This window comes from Schistocerca cancellata, chromosome 9 (genome assembly GCF_023864275.1).
Source record: "Schistocerca cancellata isolate TAMUIC-IGC-003103 chromosome 9, iqSchCanc2.1, whole genome shotgun sequence".
In the NCBI taxonomy this organism is placed as follows: Eukaryota; Metazoa; Arthropoda; class Insecta; order Orthoptera; family Acrididae; genus Schistocerca; species Schistocerca cancellata.
In genome coordinates this window covers 241167249-241180890 of record NC_064634.1, presented here as the reverse complement: position 1 = coordinate 241180890, position 13642 = coordinate 241167249, and the positions used below count along the sequence as shown (strand labels likewise).

General features: G+C 42.3%; 1 protein-coding gene across 1 annotated transcript in view; it reads left to right on the top strand.

The window, feature by feature from the left end:
- The first annotated feature begins 638 nt into the window (after positions 1-638).
- Positions 639-13642, top strand: part of LOC126100908 (DNA-directed RNA polymerases I, II, and III subunit RPABC2) — a 61822-nt gene continuing 48818 nt past the window's right edge. Inside the window, exon 1 of the mRNA XM_049911575.1 lies at positions 639-777. Coding sequence (XP_049767532.1) covers positions 749-777 — 29 coding nt within the window. The 5' untranslated portion in view covers positions 639-748. The remainder of the gene's footprint in view (positions 778-13642) is intronic.

The window sequence follows — 13642 nt, the reverse complement described above, 5'->3', positions numbered from 1 at the left end:
TGAACCAGAGGATTTTTTATATGTATCTTTTATGCCCAAATGTTTAGGCTTATACTTGTACTTCACGGAAATGCAAAATTGTCTATTCGACGGAAAAAATGAAATTATCGTATGGCAGTATTGCACACGAGAATATGCAATTAGACGGATAATTACCCTCTTCTCAACGGCTATTAATGACAAGGAAAGTGAAAATTCAATGAAATCGGATACATCTTGGAAGAAAATATTTCCGCGGATAACAAAGGATTAATATTGCATATAATATTTTGAAAAAAATGGATTTCAAATGTAGGATAAGAATGACCTTAAAACATTTCGTTGCGTTTAACATGTCTTGTGACATGAGATTATGTACAATATATTTTGTGTAAGAATATATTCGTGTTCAACTAAGTTTTCTAAAACAAAAAATGAATTATCGCTGTGTGCGTCTAGTAGAGAAATTACTCGAACAATTCATTCATTCACTAAACAAGTGGACGAAATATGCGGCAATACTTACAGTATCAGTCGTTACCGTAATAATTTTTTCCTCCATCGTAATGATGCTGCTTTTCCGTTAACTTTCTGTTTCGCTGGTAATTATTTTCCTTAAATATATACGTTGTCGAGACTGCTATTATTTACCGCCTTAAGTTATCTATGCCCAAAGAATACATTTAGTCGTAACTTCGCGTTGTTTCTATTTTCTCAGCTTTGTTGATTGTTCACGCTTGTTGGTGTAACAGTATAACTAGTTGCTAGCATGGCTGATGAGGAGTATGAGGGAGATGAGTAAGTTAAAACAAAATTATTTCTGAATGAATCAGCGTGAAAGATTGTTAAGTTTTGCTCGCAGGTCGAGTGAGAGAGAAACCTAACGGATTAAAAACATTTCGTGAAATCATGTAGTCAATGGTATTCATGAATCAATTATGAGTTGATTCAGCATCGAACAGTCATTATGAATTGTGATTAGCTCATTGATTTTATATAAATAACGCGAATGTTTTCTTAATCATCGATACGATGGTTCGTTTTTTAAACATTTTATGTAGCCACACACTGCCTCTGAAACAGTGCTTGATTGTTTTCATTTATGCACACATCGTGTGATAAATACGTGTTCCTTACAACTTCGCATGTTGCTTGATCTATAGTTCGCACTATAAATCCTATAGCATGTAGTTTCAGACATAGAATTATTATACTTTTGATGGCTAATAATGGAAGTTTAAGTAGATCAATTTGTCTGCATTAATTTTCTTCTTCAGTCTTGGCGTGTGAAGTGAGCAACGCAGCCGAGCTGCTGTGAAGTCCTGTTATTAAACGAACTATATTGTGTAGAAACTTTTAGGTACAATGAAGTAAACAAATGTACAGTAATTGGAGTTGAATCAGTCACACCTGGAAGCGCACATTCAGATAATTGACAAGATTAGTCGGTCTCTCTCTGTTTGCGCACTGATATGATGTAAATCAGAGTGCTGCATCTATGGACGAGCAGGGAGGCCCAATGAACTAGAAGAGATGTTCTTCAACTACTCTAGTTACTGTGTTAATGTTTGCACTTAATCTTACATCTGACTTTTGTAGTTAAATTCCTCAAGACATTGATAGTACACAAAGACATGCATTTGTTTCCATCTCAAAGTGGGGGCCATGGGCCAATTTCATTCTGGTATTCAAACACTATCACCATGCTAAGTGACAGACCATTCTTAAGAGATATATGCAAAATCTGCAAACCTTAGGGGTGTCAGCTTTTATATGAGAATATTTATCGATCTTTGGTTCATTTTGTACAGTGATAAAAGATAAGTTGGGTCTTGAGTTGTGTACAGTGCACAGAATGCTTATATTTGCATGGCAACATTTTCATATGTCTTAATTATATACAAAAATGGGTAGTAATTCTGATATCCATGCTGGTGTTGTAGAGTATTATAATGTTGTGCTGACTTGATAGGATTACATTCAAGTTTCCATTTTAACCAGTCCATGTCTAAGGGTGCATTTGCTGGCAGGTCTAAATACGCTGTCGTAACACTCATCTATTAAATAAGATTAACAAAGTATCTCTTTAACTACCTTCCTCTTTCTCTGAATGCAGTATTTTCAAAAGTTTTTGAAAATGTCGCCTGTGGTGGAATTCTATCAAACTTATTTTAACTGGCCATAGCTTTTTAGCTAGGGCCTATATTAAAGTTTGGCTTCTTAAAAGGATTCACCACACAGAATCCAATAAAAAGTATCTTAAACGAATTACAAGCAGAACCAAACAAGAGAAATTATCCTGTTGGTAAATTTTGTGACTTTGTGAATGCCTTTGTTGGCTCCTGAAATAGTGCTTTGTAACATAAAATGCTGGTAGTGTCTCGTTGATAGACTGACACAGGCAACTAACTTCAGAATGGGGAAACATAGCCTGGGGCATCCCAAAAGAAAGCTGAAATACTAAATTCAGTTTTCCGAAATGGTTTCACAACGGATGATCTTAATATTATCCCGTGTTTCAAACATCGCACGAATGCTGAAACGCCAGGTATTGAGATAATGGATTGTGGAATAGAAAAGCAGTTCTACACTTTCTTAGTTGTGGAAAGGCATATGGAGCAGGTGAGATACTTGGTAGGTTCTACAGAGATTACTGACCAAGGGACCGCAGTAGATTACCGAGCAAGGGGCCACATTTGTTTTATCACACTGGACTTGGTTCAAGTCTGTGTCCGGCCATCCAGATTTAGGTTTTTGATAATTTCCCTAAATTGCTCTGGACAAATGCTGGGATGGTTCATTTGAAAAGGTGCGGCCGAGTCCCTTTTAATTCTGAAGGTATTGATGTTTTGTGTCTCTCTGAACACCATGTAACCACAGGGATGGAGAAGTTAAATTTAAGGGATTACATATTAGCATCTTATTCATGTAGAGTGTTATTGAAAAAGAAGGCATTGCAACTTGTATAAAAACTGGACACAAAGTCAAAAATATTGAAACAAATAGTTTTTGTGTAGATAAGATCCTTGAAGCATGTGCTTGTGAGTTGCTACTGCAATATACTTCTATAGAAATTGTAACAATCTACAGATCCCCTCAAGGTAAGTTTCAGCTATTCATGGAAAAATCTTGAGGCAATATTGAGCTACCTGTCAGACAAAAAGAAGCACTCGCCTGCGAAAGGCAAAGGTCCCGAGTTCGAGTATTAGTCCGGCACACAGTTTTAATCTGCCAGGAAGTTTCATATCAGCGCACACTCCGCTGTAGAGTGAAAATCTCATTCTAGAAACATCCCCCAGGCTGTGGCTAAGCCATGTCTCCGCAATATCCTTTCTTTCAGGAGTGCTAGTTCTGCAAGGTTCGCAGGAGAGCTTCTGTAAAGTTTGGAATGTAGGAGACGAGGTACTGGCAGAAGTAAAGCAGTGGGACGTGGCGTGAGTCATGCTTGGTTAGCTCTGTTGGTAGAGCACTGGCCTGCGAAAGGCAAAGGTCCCGAGTTCGAGTCTCGGTCCGGCACACAGTTTTAATCTGCCAGGAAGTTTCATATCAGTGCACACTCTGCTGTAGAGTGAAAATCTCATTCTAGAAGCACTTAGTGGTTTGTGGTGATTGTGGTGATTTTAATGTACATTTCTTATAAAAGATACGGATAAGAAAAATGAGCTAGAATCTTTGGTTGTTTCAATCTAGTATCTGTTGTAAATTTTCCAACTTGTGTGCAGCAGGATAGTAGGCCACTTATCGATAATATTTTCATAGACAGTGTTCAGACAGAAATAATTAATGTGTACACAGTTGTTAATGGGCTATCTGATCATGATGCACAGTTAATGGAAATAACACATATAGCACCTTACAGGATTCAGGCAGGTTCATACAAGGCAGGGAGATTATTAATGCGAACAGGATACAGAGCTTTAAGTGCAGCCTAGTAGAGGCAGAAGGGGTTGAAGTATACACAGAAAATGATGCTGATGCCAAATTCAATTTATTCCAGTGTAAATTTGTCTCAGTATTTGAGAGCTGCTTTCCTGAAATGATATTCAAAAAAGCCATTACAAAGTCAAGTATGCCATGGGTTATTAAGGGAATTAAGATATCATGTAAGAGGAAGAGGGAAATATATGGACAGGCCAGAATAAGTCAGTATCCGACGTTACTTGCTTACTACAAAAGATGCTGTAATATTTTAAGGAAAGTCATTAAGAAGTCGAGAAGCTTGCATGTTCTGACAGAAATTAATAATGCGGATAATAAGATTAAAACTATATGGACTATTGTCAAACGGGAGACCGGGCAGCCTGACAGTGCGCTGCATACCATAGCAATAAAGCTAAATGAAAATGTTGTGAGTGATAATTCACAAGTTGCAAGTATTTTTAACAATAACTTTCTGAATGTAGCAGCAAAAATAGGGTTAAAGGGTTCTGTTGAAAAAGCAAAAAAATATGTTAAAAATGTCATTCCCCAGGACTTTAGGCCTTTAGAAATAGCACCAACATTCCCCACTGAAATTAAGGGAATTATAAATATACTTGAAAACAGAGCTCATGTGGTGTTGATGGAGTCTCTAATGGAATTTTGAAGTGTTGTTCTAATTTAATAAGTGGAGTCCTTAGCGATATATGTAATGCTTCGCTGGCACAGGGAATTTTTCCAGACAGATAGAAATAAGGCAGTTGTCAAGCCTCTTCATAAGAAAAGGGACAAGAGTGACTTAAATAATTATAGACCAATCTCATTGCCGACTTCATTTTCTAAAATATTTGGAAAAGTTATGTATTCAAGAGTAGTCTCACATTTAAGTGAAAATAATTTACTCAGCATATCACAGCTTGGATTCCAGAAGGGTTACTCTACTGAGAATGCTATCAACACATTTACCCATCAAATATTACAAGCTCAAAATAACAAATTATCGCCAGTTGGTATTTTTTGTGATCTCTCCCAGGCATTTGATTGTGTGGATCATGTCGCACTCTTAGAAAAACTCAGGTTTTATGGAATTGAAGGCTATACACACAGCTGGTTTGAATCATACTTAATGAATTGAAATCAAAAAGTTTTGCTGAGTAGCACAAATAATGTTGTGAGGGTGGTAAATTCTAGTGAATGGGGAGTTATCACAAAGGGAGTCCCACAGGGTTCAATTTTAGGTCCTCTGCTGATCCTTATTCATGTGAATGACCTCCTACGTAAAGTTCAGCAAGCGGAACTAGTACATTCTGCAGATGACACGAGTGTTATAATAAATTCCATTCCAGAAAAAGCAGCTGAAGATATTGTTAAGGATGTCTTTCAGAGAATTATTAAGCGGTTCACAGAAAATGGACTCTCCCTTAATTTTGAAAAAAACTTGCTATATCCAGTTCTCTAGACCGAATAGTCATACCGACAATTGATGTAGCATATGAACAGGGCTCAGTTAACAGGGTAGATTTCTCCAAATTTTTGGGTGTTCACATTGATGACAACTTGAACTGGAAGAAGTATATTACCGAGCTTCTCAAACAACTAAGTTCACCTTCTTTAGCTCTTCATATAATTGCTAGTCTTGGTAATAAACAGATCAGCCTTCTAACGTACTTTGCATATTTCCACTCAATAATGTCTTACGGAATAGTTTTCTAGGGTAACTCACCACTTAGACATAAAGTATTGATTGCACAAAAGAAGGCACTGGAAATAATTAGTTGTGTTCGCCCAAGGACATCATGTTGGCACCTTTTCAAGGAGTTAGCTATTTTAACTGCACCATCAGAGTACATATATTCACTAATGAAATTCGTTACAAATAATCCATCTCAATTCGCGAAGAGCAGTGATGTTCATACGTACAACACTATAGATGGAAAAATGACGTTTCCTATCTGTTATTGAAGCTGTCAGTTGCTCAAAAACGAGTACATTATTCAGCAACAAAAATCTTTGATCATTTGCCCAATAACGTAAAGTGTCTGACAGGTAGCAGATCAAATTTTAAATCTAGCTTAAAATCATTTCTTTTGACAATTCTTTCTACTCCATGGGCAAGTTTCTGTTTCAGAAATGGTAAAAAAAAAATTGTACCTCTAAATGTAGTTGCATGTGTAGAACAAAAAAATTTCAGTAATATTGATATTAGCACTATTGAAATGAAAGGATTGTGTGGCATTTATTGGCCGACCTATCCCCCTTCGGAGTTCGGACGCCGTATTGCAAGTCTTTTTAGTTGACGCCATTTCAGCGACTTCCGTGTCGATGATGATGATGATGATGATGATGATGATGATGATGATGATGATGATGATGGCGGCGGCGACGGCCACACAACACCCAGTCCCCTGCCGGGAATCGAACCTGGGCCCCCCTTGCGTGGTAGGCAGTAACGCTACCGCTGTGCTATGGAGGCGGGTCTTAGCACTATTCATGTGTGTATACATAACTTGCAATCTGACTTGTTCCACATCATATCGATAAGATAATTGGGAAAATGATCTATGGAACATGACATAACTAAAATGAAAGCTGACCTCACTTTGTCAAGCAGGACACCACTAACACTGCATTCGAACATTAAAGGTTTGTTCTTCCTATCCATTCGCATTAACTTCAATTTTTCCACATTTAGAGCTAGCTGCCATTCCCCACACCAACTAGAAATTCTGTGGAAGTCATCTTGTATATACCTACAATCGCTTAACTTCGATACCTTTCCATACACAGCAGCATCATCAGCAAACAACTGCAGGTTGCTGCCCACCCTGTCTACTGAATCATTTGTGTGTATAGAGAACAATAGCGGTCGTATCACACTTCCCTGGGACACTCCTAATTATGACAAGTCTCTGATGAACGTTCACCATCATGGACAACATACTGGGTTCTATTACTTAAGAAGTCTTAAAGCCACTCACATAACTGTTATCTTGTTTCACATGCGCATACCGTTGTTATCAGCCTACAGTGGGGCACCATGTAAAATGCTTTCTGGAAATCTATAAATATGGACTCTGCCTGTTGCCCTTCATCCGTAGTTCGCAGTCTAACATATGAGTAAAAGGCAACCTGTGTTTCACATGAGCAGTGCTTTCCAAAATCATGCTGATTCATGGACATAATCTTGTCAGTCTCAAGAAAGTATATTTTATTAAAACTGAGAATATATTCAAGGATTCTGCAGCAAACCAAAGTTAGGGATATGGAGCTGTAATTTTGGGGGTCCATTCTTTTGCCTGTCTTATATGCTGAAGTCACTTGTGCTTTTTTCCTGTTGCTTGGGTTTTTTGTGCTGGGTAAGAGATTCACAATAAATGCAAGTTAGCTAAGAGGCCAGTGTTGTAGAGTACTCTTCGTAAAACTTAATTTGGATTCCATCCGGACCTGGTATTTTATTTGTTTTCAAATCTTTCAGTTGTTTCTCTACACCAGGGATGCTTATTACTATGTCGTCTACACAGGAGTCTGTGTGTTTGTCAAATTGTGGTGTGTTTGTACGATTCTCCTGTGTGAATGATTTCTTGAACTTGAAGTTTAAAACTTCATTTTGTATTTTGCTATCCTCCACTGCCACACCATACTGGTCAACAAGGGGCTGAATTGAAGTCTTAGGCCCACTTAGTGATTTTACATGGGCCAGATCTTTGGCTAAGGTGTGATGGTGGTAATTGTATGCTTCTCACAGATGCACAAATCTACCTTTGCTTGTCATCATTTGCGCGTTCTCTTTTGAACCAAGTGTGCAACAGCCGCTGCTTCCTTAGCATATTCTGAATTTTGATATTAAATCATAGTGGGACTAACGTTTATCCACTTACTAGGTGCATAACACTCCAGATTCTGCTTAAACTTTCCCCATAATTGGTCTATGTCCCTCTTACTGGAACTAAGTTATCTCAGTTCTGAGATGCTAACAACTGCTTATCCACCTATCTTGCAGAGACACTCTTCTTCTTCTTTTTTTTTTTTTTACAATAAGGTCTGGCCTGTTTGTAGCTACTAACATATTTTCATTGATGTGGGTTGCTAAGCGAGCTGCTCAGAAAATGTGTTCAAAAGTATTTCGCATGACTGTCTGTCTGTACCTCCCACAATCCCCCAATGAATCCATAGACATCTCAGTCTACACATAGTAGCTTAAAGTCACCTCCAGCTTGTATTGCATGATCTGGGTATTTCTGCGCTACTGACTATACACTTTCTTTGAATGAATCTAGAACTTTCACAGCAGAGTCGTGCTTCCAGTAAAAATATCCAACAATTATCTTGATTTCATCTTCCCATGTTATACATGACCAGATAACTTCACTGTCACACTCGGCTGTGACTTTGATAGAGAGAATATTTTTGTTATCTCCAACAAACGTCCCGCGCTCCAGTGACCTGTAATATGTCTTTATGATATACTTTTCAAGATTCACTAAATATCTCGGAGCTTTTCACTTTGGGTCCCAAGAATAATTTGAGTGTGAGAACTTTCTTGGATGGCAGTAAATTCGGGAACTTTATTACGAATACTTCGACAGTTTACTGATAAAATTTTGACAGTCGGAGTGTCTTTACTCTGAATGCCACCTTACTTCCCATACTACATATCGACTGGCGAATGTTCATCAGAGCACCTCAAACTACTGTTCTGCCCCAAAAAATCCTCATGTGCACTCCACAAGTACTTTTCTGCCCGAGTGGCTGCTTCATTTGTGTAGTGCACCCCTAATATATCAAGGGGAGTCCTACAAATCCCCACATGATAACACAAGTCTAGAAATCTGCAGCCAAGACCATCACAGAGACCCACCATTCGGCTTTTTGCCAAAGGACCTTGATCAACTCTGCGAACAACGTTGCAAATTGCGAGCTCTGCATGCACTCCAGACATGAGACCAGCAGTCTTCACTATCTCCAGCAGCCACCTTTATGAACTGAGGATGTCTTCATAACTCATTCGACAGGTGTCGTTAGTGCCGATGTAAGTCACAACTTGCAGGCAACGGCACCCTGCACACTCAGTAGCGGCAGGCAAGCCTGACTCCGCATCTCGGATGAAGTCCCCTGCTGCTGTTACTGAGTGCACATTGGCTTTCTGTCCAACCCTGAACATAAGGGGCTCCGTAATGTGCATAATATTGGACCTCCTGATAACTAGTGGACCTCTACTCCCCCTGTGCCTGTTCAGACCCTTTTGAAAGAGCAGCCACCTTTCCACTCTGAGCATGAATGTTTGGGGCCAGGCAGCCCTCCGCTTTGAGCTACACGAACGAATTACCACCCTTCACTCAACCTTCTGTGAGAGTGGATACAACATGTCAGGTACACTAGGATGTGCCTCCGCAGCAGAGACCTGGTCAAAACAAGCAATAGCTGAGGTGTCCCATGTGATGCATCAGAATCCCTGACACCACTATACCCTGAGACAGCAGCCTGAAAATGACTGACTGAAGCCAAAAGCACATTCAGCTCTTTGCGAACTGCAGCTAGCTGATTCTGCATCTGCACACAGCATGCACATGTCCTAACCATCCTAACTGAAGCAGATGCCAGTGTTAGATTCATAGGAAGAATCTTAAGGAAATGTAATTCATCCATGGAGGAAATGCTAACAAACTACTTGCTCATTAATCTAGAACCCCACCCCCAGTGGGCTTGCCACTCTTATGTGGGTTCATGCTTGGCTACCACAGGGTCCCAGCCTATGCAGCATCTTTTCCCTTCCATGCTGCATGTCTATCCTCTTGCTGTTCTTTTTCCCCTCCCTTGGGGAACATGTCTGGGCTGTTTTTGGAAATGTATTCTGCATTTTTGTTAGTCAGTACCAGAATACTCTCCACTGTTTTTCATTCCTTTTTTGTTTCTTTCTCCATTCACATAATCCTATCATTACTCTGCTTCGGCATTTGAGTTCTTCTTTTTCTCCTTCCTCCCTCTGTGCTCCTGAAGGCCACCCCACACATCTGATGCATAACAGGTGACAGGGTAATGTGTAATTCCCAGCCATGGATCGACAGGAATGGTCTGCACGTACACCCTGGTCCAAGCCAGGCCCAAGGAGGGGTGATTGCTTGAGCTGCTACGTTCCGAAATTCCTGATTGGTCCCTCTTGTCAGGTGTTCGGGATGTCGTGTAAACAATCACTTAAGGTGAGTGCGACACCTTCTGAAGGGGGCCACCAGGTGGATGGAGTGCGCCATCGGAGACGCTTACAGTCTTGGGGGATTTTCTCACAATCAGCCAATCATCTTCACAGTCAGCAGCTACAAAACGTAAACAACATAAGGCTAACAATTCAAAGACCATCCCACCAGCTGCACCATGGTTCCTTGTGGTTTCACATACTGAAGACAGACAGTTCTTCGCTACTGTCAATCTGTTTATTATTCAGAAAGATGGCGATTCAGTTGCTGGCCCTGTGAAATCCTGCTCTCGTTTACGCAGTGCCACTTTGCTTTTGGAGACTACTTCAGATTCTCAAGCACAGCAGCTACGTGCAGCTTCACTTCTGCATGGCTGACCTGTTCGTGTCGAGGGCCATTGAACGCTGAATTCTTCCTGTGGTGTTATTTACATTAGACTGCTCGATGGTCTGACTGAGGCAGAAATCCTCAAGTACATCTGATCAGGATGTCATAGTAGTCCATCGGGTGATGAAAATAGCATATGCTCCTTATGCCCACATATACTATCTTTCTCACTTTTTATAGAGTGGTTTTTCCATCAAAGATCAAAGCAGGTTATGAAGTTATCACAGTCATTCCGCAAATGTGTGACTTGTGGTAGGGATGCTCACGAGAGTGATAGAACGTTCGCCTGCTTCTTCAAGCTGCATCAACTGCAATGGCGATCATGCCGCCCCCTCCTGCGAGTGTCTCGTGTATCTCGATGGGTGAGCTGCCCAGGAGATCTGGGTGAAGGAAAAAGTGTCTTACTCGGTCGCTCGCAAGTTGTTGGCTAGTCGGAAATACTGTGGGATGATATATCCACACAGACATGTGACCTCAAATTTAGCATGGCGGTTGTGAAATCGCACAGCATTGCAGTAGCGTCCCTGTCTCCTCCTCCACCTCTGCAACACACCACCAAACTTTCACATTGCAGGACGAAGTCACCAGTTGCACAACCGGCAGGTCAGAAAGACAGAAGATACTCCCACAAAGACTTCCTATGTCCTTCCAGTCAACCAACATCTGAGTCTTACTCTGCCAACTGGAAAGGCTCAAAGAAGTCAAACAAAGGCAAAAGGTATTCTCCTCCGCCAGCTCGAAGATCCTCTTCGACGGTGTCACACCGTGATACCCTCGCCTGGCTGACTTCTGTGTTGCCAGTGTGCACCAGACACCACCAACCGTTTTTCTGCCCTGGACTCTGCAGGCTGGCAGAAGGAGAGTGCTCACACTTCTGTAGACCTCATGGAGCAGGATCCTCCTGCCTCTGTGACCTGTAGCAGCGAGTCTTCGAAGGCTGGCACTCGGCAGTTGGTGATGTGATACACCTTCATTTTTTTCCTCATTGTGGCTGTGGAACATTTGTAGTCTTCAATCCGACAAAGAGGATTTACGGCTGCTCTTAGAATCACAGGGTCCATTTGTTTTCTGCCTTCAGGAAACAAAATTGCATCATCATGACCGCTTTGAGCTCTTACATTTCTTCCTGGTCTGTGTTGACCTCTCCCATCCCCACCCCTCCCCCTGCGGGTCCGGGGTAAGAATAGGCCCGAGGTATTTCTGCCTGTCGTAAGAGGCGACTAAAAGGAGTTTCAACCGTTTCGGCCTTCCATGTGATGGTCCCCCTTGGGGTTTGACCTCCATTTTTCAAAATTCTACAGAAGTACGAGCCTTTTGGAGAAGGACGCCTTACGTGGTGTACCACTGGTCCTCAGTGCACTAAGACCTTGGCACTCAGCACTGTAACGGCATTGTCACCATACCCACTATTCCTCAAATTGGGCCTAAACGCCTGATGGGTTCTACAAGTTACGCCCATAGTGCATCCCCATCTGCACCTACGATCATGATGGACTTTCCATGGCACCCGAAATCCAGCACGGTAGCCAGCTCGTTGTGGTGGGGTCGTCATGTACCCTCTAGGTTGTAGCCCCCTGACAACACAGGGATCGTACTGCCGATACCTGAGCTGCACCCTCCCCATGTCGGCCAAGGAGTAGATGCCCGTCTCCTTGGGGCATCAGGACTCCCGGCAACGGTCATCCTGCCAGGTGGCCCTTGCTGAGGCTGGGTGGCGCCTGTGGGGAGAGCCCCTGGTCGGAGTGGGTGGTATCGGGGCGGATGTTTCGCAGATGAAACGTCAACACGTATCAGGTCGCTCTGCGGCCGAGTCTTTCAAAAGGAAAGGTACTGTCTCTGGTTCTGGTTCTCCTGCCCTTTCCCCCTTGGCCACTCCCTGGGAGGAGGGACAGGCCCGCCGGCTTGGGGTGAAGTACTTCCCCCGCTATTTGGTCTGTTCTCGAACCGATGGGGGGGACGTTCGCCACCTCCAAGCCCATGTTCTTTGTTCAGCACATCGAGGACATCTTCGGGGAAATCAAGGCTCTCAGTAAGATGCGTTCGGGGTCCGTTCTTATAAAGACCACCTCCGCCACACAGTCGGCGGCACTCCAGGCATGCGACCGACTAGGGGACATCCCAGTGTCCATTGTCCCGCATCTGGCACTGAATAGGACGCAGGGGGTTATTTTTCATCGGGACCTCCTGCTGCAATCTGATGATGAGCTCAGGGCCAACCTGGAGCGCCGAGGTGTGCATTTTGTCCGGCGAGTCCAGCGCGGCCCCAAAGACATCTACATCTACATCTACATTTATACTCCGCAAGCCACCCAACGGTGTGTGGCGGAGGGCACTTTACGTGCCACTGTCATTACCTCCCTTTCCTGTTCCAGTCGCGTATGGTTCGCGGGAAGAACGACTGTCTGAAGGCCTCTGTGCGCGCTCTAATCTCTCTAATTTTACATTCGTGATCTCCTCGGGAGGTATAAGTAGGGGGAAGCAATATATTCGATACCTCATCCAGAAACGCACCTTCTCGAAACCTGGCGAGCAAGCTACACCGCGATGCAGAGCGCCTCTCTTGCAGAGTCTGCCACTTGAGTTTGTTAAACATCTCCATAACGCTATCACGGTTACCAAATAACCCTGTGACGAAACGCGCCGCTCTTCTTTGAATCTTCTCTATGTCCTCCGTCAACCCGATCTGGTACGGATCCCACACTGATGAGCAATACTCTAGTATAGGTCGAACGAGTGTTTTGTAAGCCACCTCCTTTGTTGATGGACTACATTTTCTAAGGACTCTCCCAATGAATCTCAACCTGGTACCCGCCTTACCAACAATTAATTTTATATGATCATTCCACTTCAAATCGTTCCGCACGCATACTCCCAGATATTTTACAGAAGTAACTGCTACCAGTGTTTGTTCCGCTATCATATAATCATACAATAAAGGATCCTTCTTTCTATGTATTCGCAATACATTACATTTGTCTATGTTAAGGGTCAGTTGCCACTCCCTGCACCAAGTGCCTATCCGCTGCAGATCTTCCTGCATTTCGCTACAATTTTCTAATGCTGCAACTTCTCTGTATACTACAGCATCATCCGCGAAAAGCCGCATGGAACTTCCGACACTATCTACTAGGTCATTTATATATGTTGTGAAAAGCAATGGTCCCATA